Source organism: Pyxicephalus adspersus, chromosome 9, assembly GCF_032062135.1.
Source record: "Pyxicephalus adspersus chromosome 9, UCB_Pads_2.0, whole genome shotgun sequence".
NCBI classification, from domain to species: Eukaryota; Metazoa; Chordata; class Amphibia; order Anura; family Pyxicephalidae; genus Pyxicephalus; species Pyxicephalus adspersus.
Genome location: NC_092866.1, coordinates 42762070 through 42779861, shown reverse-complemented (window position 1 = coordinate 42779861; position 17792 = coordinate 42762070). Strand labels below are relative to the sequence as shown.

General features: G+C 40.0%; 1 protein-coding gene across 1 annotated transcript in view; it reads left to right on the top strand.

The window, feature by feature from the left end:
- LOC140337867 (von Willebrand factor-like) overlaps positions 1-17792 on the top strand; it is an 83627-nt gene that overhangs the window by 46561 nt on the left and 19274 nt on the right. Inside the window, exons 15-17 of the mRNA XM_072421718.1 lie at positions 9067-9189; positions 10210-10305; positions 12354-12482. Coding sequence (XP_072277819.1) covers positions 9067-9189; positions 10210-10305; positions 12354-12482 — 348 coding nt within the window. The remainder of the gene's footprint in view (positions 1-9066; positions 9190-10209; positions 10306-12353; positions 12483-17792) is intronic.

Sequence of the window (17792 nt, the reverse complement as noted above, 5' to 3'; positions counted from 1 at the left end):
TTTAGATATTGCAGCTTGGCATTGCATGCTGTTATTAAGTCTATGATCTACCAGAACCCCCAGATACTTTTCCATTTCTGACTCCCCCAAATGTATTCCCCCTAGACAGTATGAAGCATGCATGTTGTTAGCCCCCAAGTGCATAACTTTACATTTATCTATATTAAATGTAATTTGCCACTTGGCTGCCCAATCAAACAGTACATCCAGGTCTGTTTGTAGATTATAGACATCCTGTATGAACATAATTCCATTACATAGTTTGGTGTCATCTGCAAACACAGAAATGGTACTTTTAATCCCAAACTATATCATTTATGAGGATGTTAAACAGTAAAGGTCCCAACACTGAACCCTGGGGTACACCACTAATAACCTTAGACCATTCAGAGTATGAATCAATAATTACAACTCTCTGGATGCGATCTTTAAGCCAGTTCTCTATTCATTTACAGATTGACTTTTCTAAACCTATCAACCCTAACTTGCATATTAACAGTCTGTTGGGTACAGTGTCAAACGCTTTAGCAAAGTCCAAGTACACTATACCAACTGCTATTCCACTGTCTACCTGTTTACTTGTTTGACAACTTCTGTCTTTCTTGAAGACATGCTGACTATCACTTATGATATTATTTTCTAGCAGAAACTCCTCTATGTGGCTCTTTATCAAACTCTCCAAGACCTTTGGACGTTAAACTAATGGGTCTGTAGTTATCTGGTAATGACTTTGCTCCCTTTTTGAAGATAGGAACCACATTGGCCCTACGCCAATCCATCAGTACCTTGCACGTGACTAAAGAGACTCTAAAAATTAGAAATAATGGCTTTGAAATAACTGAGCTCAGCTCTTTGAGGACACGTTGATGTAATCCATCAGGCCCTGGTGCTTTGTCAACCTTAATTTTTCCCAGCGGTTTCTCAACCATATCAATTCTGAGCCATTGTGACTCATTGCTAGGTAGTGATATTGCTTTTATGAATTTGGACTTGAGCTCTGCCATTTTCCATCGCGTACACAGAGCTAAAAAAATGTTTAGCAAATCTGCCTTGTCTTTATCCCCAGTTACCAAACTAGTGACACCCTTTAAGGGGCCTACATGCTCAGATCTGAACTTTGTGACAAGGACAGGTTAGGAGCCTTCTGTATATCTTGAAATATACAGATTGTGCAGTTTTTGATGCTACCTCCTGCTATCTAGCAAAAAAGGCAGAAACATTTCTGTCCTAATCGCCAAAAAAAAGACAGATATTTTATTTTGATTGCACTTGCTATTGATCAAAAAAGCCATACAAATTTTTGTATTTCTCTCAAAAAATACAGACATTTCATTCTGATAGCACTTGCTATCAAAAAAGCCAGAAACATTTCTGTATTTCTCTCAAAAAATGCAAATATTTTATTTTGATCTCACTTGCTATCTATCAAAAAAGCCAGAAAAAAAATCTGTATTTCTTTCAAAAATATACAGATACTTCTTTCTGATAGCACTTGATATTTACCAAAGAAACCACTTGGTTCAGGTGCATTGTTTCATGAATAAGTAAAGGATGAGCAGTAGACGCAGGGAAAGGCTTTGCGTTGAGCAACCTGCTGCATCTGGCAGGGGGCATACTTCCCAGGAGTGGGCCACAGTAGGACAGCAGCAGCTATCTGTTGGAGGCAGAGGCACAAGTTGTCAAACAGGTCTGAGATGTGTGAGGAGCACCAGTACGCTTAAAGATTTATTGCGAGGGTGTACTACAATCATACAGCCACGTCATGTAGGGAGTATTGTGGACTGGGTCTCAGGGGCCTCAAGTGCAGCAAGCTGTTCTTCTGCAGCAGCAGCAACCAGCACAGCCGTGACAGGAGCAATGACAGGAGTTAGCATGGCTATCGTGCCTGTACCTCCCGATGACTCTCCCCTGTTGTTTGGCGAACAGCCTGAGGATCTGTCATTGTGAATTTCAGAGCAGGAGGCAGACTTTAAAACCCTTGGGGAGTGTGGTAAGCACATGCTGGGCGAGGGTTCTGCATCAGTGGCTGCATTTGCAGATGTTGGCTTAGATGAAATTGAGGATGATGATGACCGTGACGTCACCTGGGAAACACCGCTGCATGAAAGGGCTAGCATCAGTTTCGAAACAGACCTGCGATGGAAGGGGCCGCAAATCTGCCTACTGTTAGTCCCAAAAAACACACAGACCAGTGGGCACAAGCAGGGGAACAGTCAGAGATGATGTGACCGTGGAGGAGGTGGAGCTGGAGCAGACGCAGGGCACCCAGCAGACACAATGGCAGGCAAAGAAAAAGAGCAGCAGAGTGGTTGCACGCACCTCTCCAGTGTGGCCTTTTTCATACTGAAAGACAATGACGGGTGCGTAGCAATCTGCATCCTGTGCCACAGACAGATTTGCAGAGGACAGGCCAGATCACAATTGGGTACAACATCCCTGCTTCCCCACGTGCGCAAGAACCACAAACCAAAGTGGGAGCATGACGGCGGCAAAACATAGCCCTGTTGACTTGCCTACCCAAACTTAACCAGTAACATTTTTCCCAACAACGTTTCCCCACAAAACTTTCCATTAACTTCCCTCACCCCTATTTTGTAAGACCCCCGCTTTACACATTAAACTCATACAAAATTGCTTAAATGGCCCGCAGGCCTTTTATTAACCAATTGTCAATAAATAACATATTAATACCATATTAATAATGAATAATAAATCGTATAACAAAATATTATATAGTACTATATATAAATAACTATTACAATAAGTAAATATTCAACTGAACAAATAAAATGTAATATTATAACAAAAGTGCAAAACAACAATAAAATTACAATACCCTCTGACTTATTGTTTACTAGTTGCCGTTCCTCAAAGGTCCCCCCACTTATAAAATCTTTTTTGGGCTCAGCACCTTACAAACAATTGCTCCCAGCCGCCTATACACCCAGCTCGGGAACGCGATGACCTTACTTGTGCAGACCCCACCAACAAATTTACCAAACCGTCAAACCAAACCGGGGACTCCATACCTTAGATGGGTCACCCAACATAATTATCAACAAAAAGCACACTCCCCCCCCCCCGAGGACCTCAACCGCCCAACGTCATGTGATCTACCAAGCAACCAAAATGCACAAGTAAAAAGGGAAGGGAGGGTGGGAAAAACTTTACCCTTCCTGCTGTCTCTTGTGAAAAAGGACTCTGTTTCCATTTCCTGACCTTTTTAACTCCTACCGACCCCTCCTATCATCCCCTCCTTACATCCTCCCTCCTTACTCCTCCCCTACCTCTTCTCCCGCACGTTCATCCTCTAACAATTAACCCTCTGCAGTCTCCTTTCCTGTCTGCCCAGTCATGCCGGCCTTCCACTATACTCCCTTTCTCGTACGTTCCAGGCCTACCTGTACTTGTGTTCTCTTGAACGAGGTGTAACCACATCATCGTCTCTTCTTCCACCTCCATTGACTCCTTCTTCACCTTCAACTGTCATTGCTACTACATCTCAGGAGGTTGGTGACAGCCATACTTCAAGCTGCGAGGAAGTATCAGCTTCTAGCCGCAGGTTTTGTGGCGTCAGACAACGTTTGATGCCGCAGGATGGATACTCCAGTGACCCCTTCAGCTCCCCTAGCTCCCTGTTCCTTCAGCCTACTGTGGAAGGCATCAGGCTATGGGCCCAACCAACAAGAGTCATCAAATTCAATTCACGTCTAGCCAAACTATTGGGCTTACAGCTACTGCCGTACAGCAATGTGGACTCTGATCCCTTTCATGACCTGATGGCTTGTGCCGAGCGTCGGTGGAATATACCAAGCAGGCATTACTTCTCCCGCACAGCTGTTCCCAGTTTTCATGCACATGTAATAGGTACCCTCTCCCAGGTATTGGCATTCTCGGTGTCTAGTCAAAACCACTTCACCATGGACAGATGGACAACCAGGCACACAGTGGGACGCTACCCTACCTGCTTACTGGGTAGCCTTGCATAGCTCAGTGGGCGGTTGTCTGCAAGAGGCATTGCAGCACATGATAACCAAGGGGACGCCACTACGGCTCCCTAAAGCACACGCGTTGCCAGGCAGTGCTGAAACTGGTGTCCTTGGGGGAAGAAAGTCACACCGCTAGAGAATTCTGCATCGCTTTGCACAGAGAAGTTAAGAATTGGCTGACGCCCTCCCAGGTCACAACAGGCAAAGTAGTGTGCGACAACAGTGCCATCCTTGTGGCTGCGGTGCACATGGGCCGCATAACACATGTGCTCTGCTTTGCACATGTACTGAACCTGGTGGTGCAGACGTTCCTCTGCACTTACCCAGGACTGCAGGACTTACTGAGACAGGCTTGCTCCATCTGCAACCAAGTACGCTGATCCCCTACTGCTGCCGCGGCGCTTAGCAGGATCCAGCGCCGACGGAGGTTTCCACCGCATAGACCGATTTGTGACACTGTGACTAGATGGAACTCCACCCTGCACTTTTTACAGCGTCTGTGTGAGTAAAAGCTAGTCATCGGCCATTACTTGGTCAGCGTGATGCATGGAGGCAGCGGGGCCCTTGGTACACAGCCACACAACTGAGCTATTTTACCAGTGACCACTGGGTGCAGATGGAGACGCTGTGCAAGGTACTGGACCCCTTTGAGCAGGCCACAAACGTGCGTCAGGAGTGGTCAGGCTGGAACAATGTTATTCCCATCATCTTTCTGCTTGAATATACCCTGCGTGGCCAGATGAAAAATGGCGATGGGAGAGGAGAAGAAAAGGGGGAGGAGGATGAGGGTGACATCAGTGATTATACTCCATAGCGCACAGCCAGCATCAGGATGAGCAAGAAGGGACACTGGCCAGCATCAGGAGTTTCAGAAGGAGGAGGAGGAGGAAGATGATTATGATGATGATGATATTGAGGGAGACCATGTTGGGGCTGCTAGACAGGACCTGTCCAATCCGCATTTCTGCTGTCACGCCCCAGGAATTGTGCGGGCAATGAAACAACAGGAACTGCTGCAGCTTGAAGAGATAGAGGTGGGTGATGAGGAGGAAGATGTTTTGGCACCTACTGAGGGACAGGAGGAGGATAAGCCCAGGGAACCCCTCTTTCATATGTGTGTCCACATGTTGCAATGCCTATGGAGGGACACCTGCATTTGCAGAATCAAAAACTGGGATGATTACTGGATCACCAGCCTTCTGGATCACCACTACAAAGACAAAATGTCACAGTTTCCACCCAACCTGGCACAAGAGAAAGAAAAGGTGACCCGCCTGAGGAGAATATTATGCGACCAGCTGTGTGAGGAGTTCCGCGCACCACATTCCACACAGGGAGATTGGGCGGACACCATTTCCGTGTTCTCCTGTAGCGGCGGCAGCAGCATCAGCAGTAGTGGCAGTAGGCCACACATCCAAAAGTGTAGGCCAAGGCAGGGGGGATTTCCTGGATGCCTGGCGAAACCTGATGCGGCCACCTCAAACCAGTGAAGTACAGGGGCATAACCATTGAGAACGGTTGAAGCACATGGTGCATGATTACGTTTGCTCTTTTCTGGCTGGTGGTGGTGGTGTTGATGACAGCAGTTATAAGGAGGATGCCTTCCTGACAGTAGTGATGCCAATTAATTTTTGGGTCAACAGGCTTGAAATCTGCCTGTAGTTGGCACAGTATGCCATCAAGCTTCTTTCGTGCCCAGCATCCAGTGTTCTTTCCGAAAGAACCTTCAGGGTTACACACTTCTGGGTGTCATTGACGATCCACTACACCCAGCTCTAAATGCCAGTTACCAATGCGGTCCACGCTTAATCTCAGGGCCCACTGCCTCCTCCTCCTTCTGCTGCTGCCTCCTGCCTCCTGTCAGTACTCCATTCACAAAAATTGTATTACACACTTCTGGGTGGCATTGTCGATGCACTACACCCAGCTCGAGATGCCAGTTACCAATGCGGTCCCCACTCCGTCTTAGGGCCCTCCGCCTCCTACTCCTGCTGTTGGTGCTGCCGCCTGTCAGTACCCTATTCTTTAAAATTGTACACTTCTGGGTGGCATTGACGATGCACTACACCCAGCTCTCTGTGACTCTTACTAATGCGGTCCCCCTGGCCATAGCTGACCAGAGGCCACACACTGCTACTGCTCTCGCTGACCCATGCTCCGTTTCTGGTCCTCCATCCTTTTGCCTAATGTCACATCACTAATTGTCCACAACTTTATGGGTGGCATTCCTAACACATGTTATCCAGGTTATGATGCCAGCTAGCAATTATTATTATTATATTAATTGCTATGAAGCTATGAAAATTTAATAGGGGTGTGTACATTAAAAAGCAATGCATTTTCCTGCTGTTTTGACGGCAGAGACTGTTGCTAGTGGGTTGAGTTCACCCTTTCTCAATGTCCTAATGTTCATGCTGCCTTCTGGACCCTGTCCACCACGCAAAAATCCTGTTTGCCTGCTGTCACTTTCCCTGCCATTTTCTGGAAAACCAAAACTTTATGGGTGGCATTCCTAACACATGTCATCCAGGTCATGAAGCCAGCTAGAAGTTAGTATTATTATTAATATTATTATTATTAATAATAATAATAATTATTATTATTACAGATGGTACTGTAAGGAGGAAATGAGACTACCAAGAGATGTGTACAGAGAAAAGAGAACTTGTCCAAAGAATTACCCCGGGGGAACACTAACAGGGAAGAGAGTGGGAGAGGAGCAATTACCATTGAAAGAAACTTGAAAGGAGCCATCAGACAGATAGGATGGAAACCAAGAGAGAGCAGTATCACTGATACCAATGGAGTGTATGATTTGTATTAGAAGGGGCTGATCAACAGTGTCAAAAGCACAGGAAAGATCAAGGAGAAGGAGGAGGGAAAAGTTGCCCTGAGACTTAGCTCTGATGAGGTCATTGACCCCTTTAGTAAGGGCTGTTTCGGTGGAATAGGCAGCTCGAAAACCAGACTAAAGAGGGTCAAGGCGAGAATTGAAGCTCAGGTAATTGGTGAGTCCTTTGTACACAAAGCACTTAAGAAATTTGGAAACATATGGGAGAAGGGAGGTAGGATGGTAGCTAGAGGGTAGGGAGGGGTCTAGTGAGGGTTTCTTCAGGATAGGGAGAATTATGACATGTTTGAAAGGGATATCTGTACATACTAAAGAATTTTTGCCCAAGATAATAATGAACAATCATTTTAGGTAACGAAAATCTGGTGTGTGTACAAAGCTTTACCCAGCTATAGTAGGGAAGAAGTTGTGAAATCCAGAAAACATTGCTTACCCATTTGTCATTAAGGTAATGAGGTATTGAGTCTAATTTACTGATAACGTTTAGAATGTTTGCACAAAGAGAAACAATTTACATCAATTATTCAATCATGGGCAGATGAAATGAATAAATATAAATTTGCTTTTCACATGATTGGATAGTTGAAGCAACTTGTTCTGTAAATCAGACTGAAAGCTTCACTATCTCTATTTATAAATCCATACTAACCCACAAACTAGGTAGAGATGAGAGTAATTTGGAATTGATAATAATGAAGTAAGAGGAAAAGGTAAAATGATGACAATGGGTAAAGAATGCTATCACTGAAGTACCTCTAACACCAAAAACATAACTTATTCCATGTCTTTAGTCCTTATATAAGAAAGCTTCGTCAGTTTGTTTTTTTCTAGCTGTTTTCTCTGTTTTGCTTGGTATTCTTGGAAACAACACACTTCTTGTCATTGAGGGAACACTCACTTCTCCACTCTATCCATGGGGAGCCATGGTTCTTACAAGGTTTAAAATCCAGACATGTAAGACAGATAGCCAAATACAGCCGCAATCACAAATTGTATTGTGCAACCCTAAATTATATTGTGCAGACCACCAAGGATTAAACAACAATTTGTTGTTCTGCATAATATAATTCCTATTTGTAAATATATATTGCTATTTTTGTATAATTGAACATATATTGACTTTAACCACCTAAGCGTTACACTGAGGTCTAGATTTCTGTACCAAAAGTGATCCACTGTTTTTCATGAAATTTTTTTTTAAATTGTAGACCTGTAACTTACAGAAATATGTCCGAACAGGGGTTCTAGTAGATAATATGAATATAAAAAATGTTTGACACACACAATCATGTAAAAAAAAAAAATTACTTTTAATAAAATTAAAGGAAAAACACAAAAATCAGCAATGTAAACAAATCATAAATACTGAAAATACTGAAAAAGCAATAACTCTGTATATTGTAAAGTACTATATTATTCTAAAACACCTCCCTAGTGTGGCAATTTTTAAAACTTTGATTGTGTATTTATTGGAGTTTGTTTTGAATTATTTTGTATTTGATTGGATACGGGAGTTTGTATCCAATCCAATACAAAATAAGAATTTGAATTTCCAAGTTATTTACTTTTATTTTATTTTTTTTTATTTTTTTGTATTGGATTGGATGCTGGAGTTTGTATCCAATCAAATACAAAATGAGTGTTTGAATTTACCAGGTATATACTTTGTAATTATTTGAATTATTTTGTATTGGATTGGATACAGGAGTTTGTATTGAATTCAATACAAAATGTTTGAATGAGTTTCAGTTTGAATTTCCCGCACACGCGCCGACGTCATCACGCACGCAGGGAGAAGCCGTCCGGTTTTTTTTTTCTCCGCCGGACGGCTTCTCCCTGCAGAGATCATCCGGCGCTGGAACGAGCAGAACGTCGGACGATCAGCGGGACCAGGTAAGAAGCCGGCCGGCATCTTGTGTTCCGCCGGCCGGCATCTTGTGATCCGCTGGCACCCGACGAAGGCACCCGACGCTGGAGAGATCGGCGGACGATGACCGATGGAGGACGACGCTGGATGAGCACAGGGGGACCAGGTAAGTGAAAAATCTCGGGCTTAACCATCCTTGCAATTTTTTTTTGCCCGAGCGAAGGTCGGGCTTAACTGCAAGGAGGTTAAGGGGTATATGGTAGGGTATGATCGCTAATGATATATACATGATAACACTAAATTCTGAAAAATTCATGACAAAATAAATAAATGCATTTTGTTTTTGTTTGTTTTTTTAGGATGGAACAGGTGTTTCTGATAGCAACTGTAAATACTATATGTGTTCGCAAGCAAATGGTAACTTTATCACCAGTGTTAATCTTAGTATCTGTGACTATAACAGCGAAAATGACTGCGGGCCTGTGAGTTGAACATATTGAATTTTAATTTGCATTTTTCCTATTTATATTTGGTCAAGTAATACGTCATACGAATATTTTGATTGTTTGATAATTATTTTGACTGATGTGCATGTAGTCTCAGCTCTATACCGCCTAATTGAGTGGCTCTAGAGCAAGAACTGTAGACAGACATAGACTTAAAAGATATGCAATTCTTATGCTCAGACCAATCATATACAAATTTCTTCTTGTTTTAGAACTTTTCTAAAAATATCTCATTACATTTTTTTTACTTTTTTGACTGTGATTTTTTTGTGGGTTTAAATATATACTATAATATACTTTACCCCTTTCAAGCAGTTTAAGTAACATTGCGGGTTACTGGTCCTTAGATGTGGTGGCAGCATTAGCCTAAAGGAAAAAAACTACACTAAAGGCTCTATTTATAAAACAGAGAATCTGACATTTCCTTAAACATTCCCTGGTGGGAATCAATCACTGCCTTAGAAACAAATGGATCTGGAAGATTCCCACAAGGGATGTTTGAGGGAATGTCATATTCCCTTCTTATTCCCTATTTTAAAAATATAGCTCCAAGTATTGATATAACAGATATTCTTGTTGATCCTGCAGTGCTTTTGGGGTATTGAAATGAAGCCACAAGCAATTATATTAGTTTTCTCCATTATCTTTTGTAAACAAAAAAAGATAATAAAGAGGAATTTTTTCACAATTCTGTCTGAGGCTGACAACACTGCTCCTTTACTGATATGGTGTAGTGGGTGAGCATTGTCCCCCAGGACAGAAAGCTTGTTACTGGCAGTATGACAAAGTTAAAATAAAAGTAACAAGTCTGCAACTTGAGAAAATAAAACAAAAGCAGCCACTGCCCTGCATCTAGAGGCAGATATATATGTATATATATATATTACATTTTTTGATACATTTAAATTTCACCTATATTCTTAAGTATGCCTTTGGCTAGTTTGTAGAATTCATATAGATTATATGAAAATTATCAATGCACTCTTTCACCAACAGGGTCAGGACTTTGTGAGACAACCAGATAAGTGCTGTGGAAAATGCATACAAAAACAGTGTGTGGTCATAACTGCAAATGGAGTCACAATACTGGAGGTGAGTTGCCAGTGGATATACCATGACAAGGGTAGCCCCGATGCCCCACTTATGTCCCCCACCATCCCACCCCCCATCGGCTGTTCCATCTCCCCCCTCCAACAACCACAAAACCTATGGAACAAATTTGGCTAAAACAGATATTCTTTGTTGTATAACATTGTAAGCATTCAAACAAACTTTCCTTTATTCTGAATAACATACAAAAAACATTAAACAAAACATTACCTTTTTGTAGCTGCTGTTTCTGAAAGGTCTCAAACACCCAAAATGTTAGCCCACAAGTCTGCAATACCTTGATATTTTTGGTTCCCAGCCACCAAACTCTGACTTAGGTGCCAATATCAGCCATACACAGACCCCTCCCTGACCTAAACAGAAACACTTATTTACCACCCACTTTTAAAACTCAGAGTATACCCATTCCACAGACAGTTTTCCCATATTCTAGCACCTCCAAACCACTCCCTTCCAGAAACCAAGCCACCCCAACTCACGAAACAAACAAAACCCCCCTTTCTGTTACCCAAGACCAAAAAAGGGTGGGTGGGAAACTTTTTCCCCACCAACCTCAACTAGTCATGCCCCTGCCTTCACCCCAGCCTTTTTTACCTCTACCTGACCCTTATTTTCCCCTCCTTCCCATCAATCCCCTCATGTCCCCCTGTCATTCTAGTTTTCTTAAACCCTTCCCTTTTTAGCTTTAAAGCAAACCCTTTATTATATCAATATATCAATTTGAACACTATCTGTGTTACAAAAGAAAAAAAATCCATAGATAAAATAAATAGGTGGGGTTTGCAAATATGCTTTAACTTGATTTACTGATATTTAAACGATGTTAAAATTAGATCAAAATTCTGTACATATTAATGGTATGTTAAAACATGAAAACTACTACATGGTATTATTAGTAAATAAAAATAAAAATTCACAAAAAGGTACAAATTGTATAGCAAGCTGTAGTGGTGGTCACCTTAATGCTACTATCTTTCAGAGCAGAGCTGACAGTACAGGTATGGGAACTATATATTGAGATTTCTGATACTAGTTCCAGGGGCGTAATGTTCCAAAAACAAAGTTTGCAAGCAGGTAGATCCTTATTCCTAAAAGGGACAGAAGATGTATTCACTGCAACAGAAGATATGCTTCACTTACCTACCTTCTTTAAAAAAAATTGCTGAGATGCACATGAGCAGCTCAGCCTATGATGCTGGAAAGTATCCTGGCAATCCTGGGAATTAACTATTATGTGCATGTTACCTCATCCTGGCCTGGCCAATCAGGATGGCTAAAAATTAGGTATTCCACAATGGGAATTGATATAGGTGAGTGCATTTAAAAAAATGTGATCGGGCATGCATGTTTATTTTATTGCAGAAGTCAGATGTCTGTCCCTTATGCATTAAAGAACCTGCCGGGTGGCAATTTTTTTTACTTTTTACATTTAGTTCTACTTTAAGATTTGGTGTTAAGTAATAGTTAAAATGGAACAATAAATCCAACACTAAGTGTAGAATTTTGTGTTTTTGTCAGGTAAAATGTTAAATCATTAGGTTGGTGAAAGTTAACACTGTTTTAGAATTTAAGCGTGTAAGAGTGTTAAGTTTTAGGCTGTGGTTTTGAGGGAGGAACAGATTCCAACATCAAGACAATTAGAGAAACTACAGGCTAAACATTTAGTCTTAGCATTAGCTTTGTGTAAAAAGAGAAACAAAGTCTGCTTTTTCAACCTCCAGGGTTGCTTAACTCCCAATTTAAGTATTTCGTTGTAATATGTGCAATATTAAAAAAAAGGATTACCCACATCCGACAAAAAAATATGTAATTTACTACACAAATAAATATGTAACTGGGTGCATAGGATGGTGGGAGCTGCAGTTTTTTTTTAATTGATAGGTAAACACACACCTCATTGGGGAGGCTAAGCACTTGGGCTATAAAAAGATGAATGGTATGTGAAATATTGTTTCAGATCTACAAAACAGCACTCCTAACAAGAATAACCTTTTAATAGCTCTAACATGTCCGTTGCTTTTAAATTCAAGGAAGGACAGACGATTTCCTCACCTGATGACATATGTGTAAACTACACCTGCATCAAATTCATGGGGCAGCTTATCACTGCTGAACTAAGGAAAAGCTGTGAATATGAAAGTCAGTTGGACTGTGACTATGTAAGTTTATATGAGTTGCAAAGTTTTTATAATAGGAAAAGGATTTGTGTTTGTAGCCAACAAGTTATTATAAAACATTACTGTCAGTAATGGCTTTATATTCTATAAGGTTGAAACATCAAGTCTAACTTGGGTACTTTTAAAATACACAGGCTATGTATTCAATGTTTTTGCCCAAGTACTTAATTTCAACCATTTGTAAACATTTCTGTTACTTGGACATCAGTAGACAAGCCAAGTCATTACCAGTGGCACATCTAAAATTCTAAAGGAAAGCACAGATGAGAAAAAAAAGAAATTTTTTTACAGGCACTGTGTCCAAGTGTTAAACAAAATAAAAAATATAGGGCCGGATGATGTCACATTATGTGTAGAAACATGGATGCAGTATATGATTGCCACTGGCATATTTCATGCATCTAAGGATAATGATGCCATCCAGACAGCACAAGGAGGTGAAGAGAGGAAAAAAAAATTGAGGTTGGCTCATGGTGTTTTAAATATTTGAATTGCTTATCTGACCTGGAAGGGTGAGAGAAATGAAAAACATAGACATATACTGTATATGCTTGATTTTAAACCATTTCAAATATAAACCAAGGTTCCCTTTTTTTAACCGAAATAACAGGAAACATACTTTGACTTGAGTATAAACCTAGGGCACACAATTTGGCCATCACTGCTAACATTCGAAATGGTAATCAACAGAAATGCAAATAAATCCATCTATAGGGTGTTATTTTAACAATTAATATCCCATTGGCTCAGTCTATTTATCTTTCCCCCTCTTTCTACAGGTAAAATATTTTTTACTGTTGAGTTGGTTATGATGTGTCATTTGTTTCTCTATGATCTTTTGTACATTATTGTTGACCAGCAGAAAACAGAGCTCTTCAGAGTGTCCTCCAACAGGAGTGTCCTCATGTAAAGTGTTATAAACAGCTTTTCTCCAACAGCTCTGATATGTCAAATCACAGACAATTTCAGTGCCACTAGGTGTAACCTAGTGCTTTTAAACTGTAACCCAAGTACAAATTATAATTATTTCTAACTTTATCTTTAAGGCATAATAACTTTGTTTTATACACAAGTATATATAATTTCAATCATTAAAAAAAATCTCAGACTTCCAGGGGCGGAGCTTGAGGAGCAGCTGCGTTTTACCCTGGCTCCCTGAGCTCAGCTTTTTTTATCCACCGGCATCCCAATCTATCCAGATGGTGAGGGACGTTGCAGGGAGCAATCTAGCTGCGTGAGAGCTTTAACGGAGCAGCTCATGCTGCACAAAATATCCCGGAGTCAGTGCTGGTTGTTTTGGCCACGTGGTTGACGGCGGCAATATCAGGTTTATAACATACACGCTGTTCAGCTCTGCATAAAGGTGCCTTTTTGGAACCCTATAACTCGGGACTTGTGAGTACCTGTATACCTTCTAGCCTCTTTTTTTCATTTGCTACAAATTCTTAGATACTATTTTGAAAGAAACATCTTTTTTTTTTTTTTGGAGATTTGTGCTTTTCTACTGATTCTGTTGAGAGCATTTGAAAGAGATCTTCATTTATTGTTTCTCCTTCATAGAGCCATAACATCTTGCACATAGGTCTTTTTTTTCCATCTTATGGTCAATGTATTGAAGTCTGTAATTACATTGGGCTTACACCTCTATATCCTTTTTTTGAAGTCTTTGGAGTATTACTTCAACTATTGCTACATAATGGATACATTTGTTGGGAAACAGTCCTCTTCTACACGCAAGAACACTAATAAGCAAAAACTTAAACCTCCATTAAAAGTTGGTTCTCCTACTTCCTCTTCTCCTTCTATGTCTCAACATCAGTCTTCTATGGAATATGCAGAGGGGAAAGAATCAAGGTCTGACCCATTGCTTGGGTCACCTGATTTTTCAGGAATTGCTTCTGAAGTATCTAAAATCTTGTTGCCTTTTTTTGATAATAAATTTGAGGGTTTGCAAAAATCCATTGAATCAGCATTAGTGAATATTACCTCCAGTATTCAGCGCATAACGGAGTTGGAACAGAGAGTACACGACATGGAAGATCAGCTTTTACAATCCAATAATAAAGTTGCTGCTCAAGATACCATACTCACCACCACAGAAACCAAACTAGAGGATTTGGAGAATCAGAATAGGAGGTCTAATTTGCGTTATATTGGTGTGCCGGTATCATACAAAGGCCATGATTTGGTTCAATTTCATACAATCCCTTTAATGAAGGCATTGAACCTAGTTCTCTATGATGCATGATGTTTTATTATCATCTGAAAAAGAAAAGTCCCTTTTAAAGTTGGTTTCTTGGAATGTAGGGAGCTTGAATAGCCCTCAAAAGCGTAAGAGGGTACATTTGAAAGAGCAATCTCCAGATGTGGTGTTTTTGCAGGAGACGCACTGGAAGGAGGGTCAGGCCCCATTGTTTAGAGCCTCATGCATAAGTGAAGTGATTCACACGGTTTTTAAAACCAAAACCAAGGTGTGGCTCTCACATTTAACCTCCCTAGCGGTTCATTTCTTTACGGTTTCATATTTCTAAAAGCGGTACATTGTTTTTCATGAAAATTTATTTTACAGTATAATATATTAGTATGAGTATAATAAGGTTTGAAACACAAAATCATGTAAAAACCATAAATTGAATAAATTAAAAAATGTATATTTTTAAAAAAAAATAATAATGTTTTTAAATAATGCAATACAAATGGATTTTGAATTTCCCGTCCCACCCCGCTGGCAATGTACACACGCACCGACGTCACCCGGAACTCCCCGCTGGCTCATCGTATGCAGAAGCAGGAAGATGAAAGAAGACATTGTAAGATTGTAAGCTCTTCGGGGCAGGGTCCTCTCCTCCTGTATCACTGTCTGTATTAGTCTGTCATTTGCAATCCCTATTTAATGTACAGCGCTGCATAATATGTTGGCGCTATATAAATCCTGTTTAATAATAATAATAATAATAATAAAGACAGAGATCGCAGCGCTAGACGGCGCGGGACACGCTCTATTTACTAACCTTCCCATAGGTTTATATACCCCGAGTGTGACTCGGGGTTACCACTTTTAGCAATTTTTTTCTTTACCTCTAGGGAGGTTAATAAAAATCTGCCTTATAAAATCATCTCTATGGAACTTGACCCTGCTAGTAGATATTTATTTGTAATAGTGGAGATTGCGGATACTAGTTATACTTTTGGTTCCATATATGCACCCAATAATATTCTCCCACTTTTTTTATTGATCTCCATAAGAAGATTCCAACTAATTCTTATACCAATTTAATTTTGGCCGGAGATTTTAATACAGTCATTGATCCATCACTTGACAGATCAAGACAAACTAATATTAGACCAGATTAATCTACTTCTGAATTAAAGCGTTTATTGTTTCAAACTCCTTTGGTAGATGTGTGGCGTCTTTTACATTCAACAGAGAGGGACTATACTTGTTATTCTAAAGCTCACTCTACATTTTCTAGAATTGACTTGCTATTGGCAATAGAAGGCCTACTTCCAAAAATTAATAAGGTGTCTATTGGGAATTTTACTCTCTCTGATCACCACATTTTTGTGGCGTTTTCCAACTTATTTATCTGCGTCCTCCTCTTTTAGGGCTTATCTTCAATCCCATTGGGCGGATGGACTTGATGATAATCTACAACATTGGGATACCCCTCAACATTGGGATAAAAACTCAAGCTTATTATACCAAACATAAATTTTATAGATGGGGGAATAAAATAGGTACATTGTTGTCAAGGTTGGCCAACCCCTTGGATCCTAAACGTCATATTTTGAGAGTAAAAGATCCACATCCTAATACTTTTCTTACATCTCACCAAGATATTTTAAAGGTTTTTGAAAGTTATTAAAAAATGTATATACTGCTCAAGATTCTCAACACCAGTTACTGTGAACTTTACTAGAAAAAGCTAATTTATCTTCAGTTATCTTCAGTTTATAGGGAGCAACTTAATGCCCCAGTCTCAAAATCAGAAATCCTTTGCACAAATAATACTTTGGCTTCTAATAAAACACCAGGTCTGGATGGCTTTTTGGCGGAATATTATAAAATCTTAGCTCCGGCAATAACCACTTTACTTGCAGAATTGTGTAATGGTATACTGTCTCACCAGGGTCCTTTTCCAGGTTTTAACGAAGCTTATACTACGTTAATTCCAAAACCAGGCAAAGATCCTGATCAATTAGCTTCTTATAGACCAATTTCATTGTTGAATTGTGATTACAAACTTTTGGCTAAATTAATGGCAAATAGATAACTACTATATTAACTAATCACCAATTGGGTTTTGTCTGTAACAAGCACTCGAGCATTGGAATTGACGCAATCGTACAGTTTTCTAGGACCCAGAATTCTAAATCCATGGTATTAAGTTTGGATGCTGAAAAAGCTTTTGATAAAATAGAATGGCCTTTACTTATTGCTGTATTTTCCAATAGGGCATTTGGACAGGTGTTTTCGTCCTATATTCAATATATATATATAATAATTCATCTTCTAAATTGATTATTAATGGAGATTTGTCGACACCCATAACACTCTCTAGAGGTACTATACAAGGATGTCCCCTATCTCCAATCCTATTTAACTTGGCTCTGGGCCCTCTTCTTCAGCTCTTAGAAGATTTACCTGAGTTTATAGGTATACCAATGGGATCATGTATTCTTAAAATCACTGCATTTGCTGATGATTTGTTGTTGTAATTCGCCGCATAGTTTAGCAACCATTTTGAATCTTAATTATTCAATATGGGGCTGTTTCAGGTTATGCTATTTACTTGGATAAATCCAAGGCTTTTTATCTTACAAGGTTTGTCAGACCTGTATGGAGTAAAGACTACCCTTTTATCCGGTGTAGGGAGAGTACAAATTACCAAAAACCCCTATAAACTGTATTCTCAGAATATAGAATCTATTTTTCGAGCTCTTTCTGAACAAGTGTGTAGCTGGTCCATGCTCTCATACCTGGGAAAGATAAGTCTAAAAAAAAAAATATTTTTCCAATGTTCCTTTATATTCTTCAATCTCTACCCATAGTAATTAAAAAGTCGGATCTTAGAGCCTTTAACAAGTTGTTCTCTGAATTTATATGGGGAGGTAAACATGCCAGATTAACCACCTGGGCGTTTCACTGATGTCTGGATTTCTGTACAAAAAGCGGTACACTGTTTTTCATGGATTTTTTTTTTTTAAATTGTAGACCTGTATCTTACAGAAATATATCCGAACAGGGTTCTAGTAGATATCATGAATATAAAAAATGTTTGAAACACACAA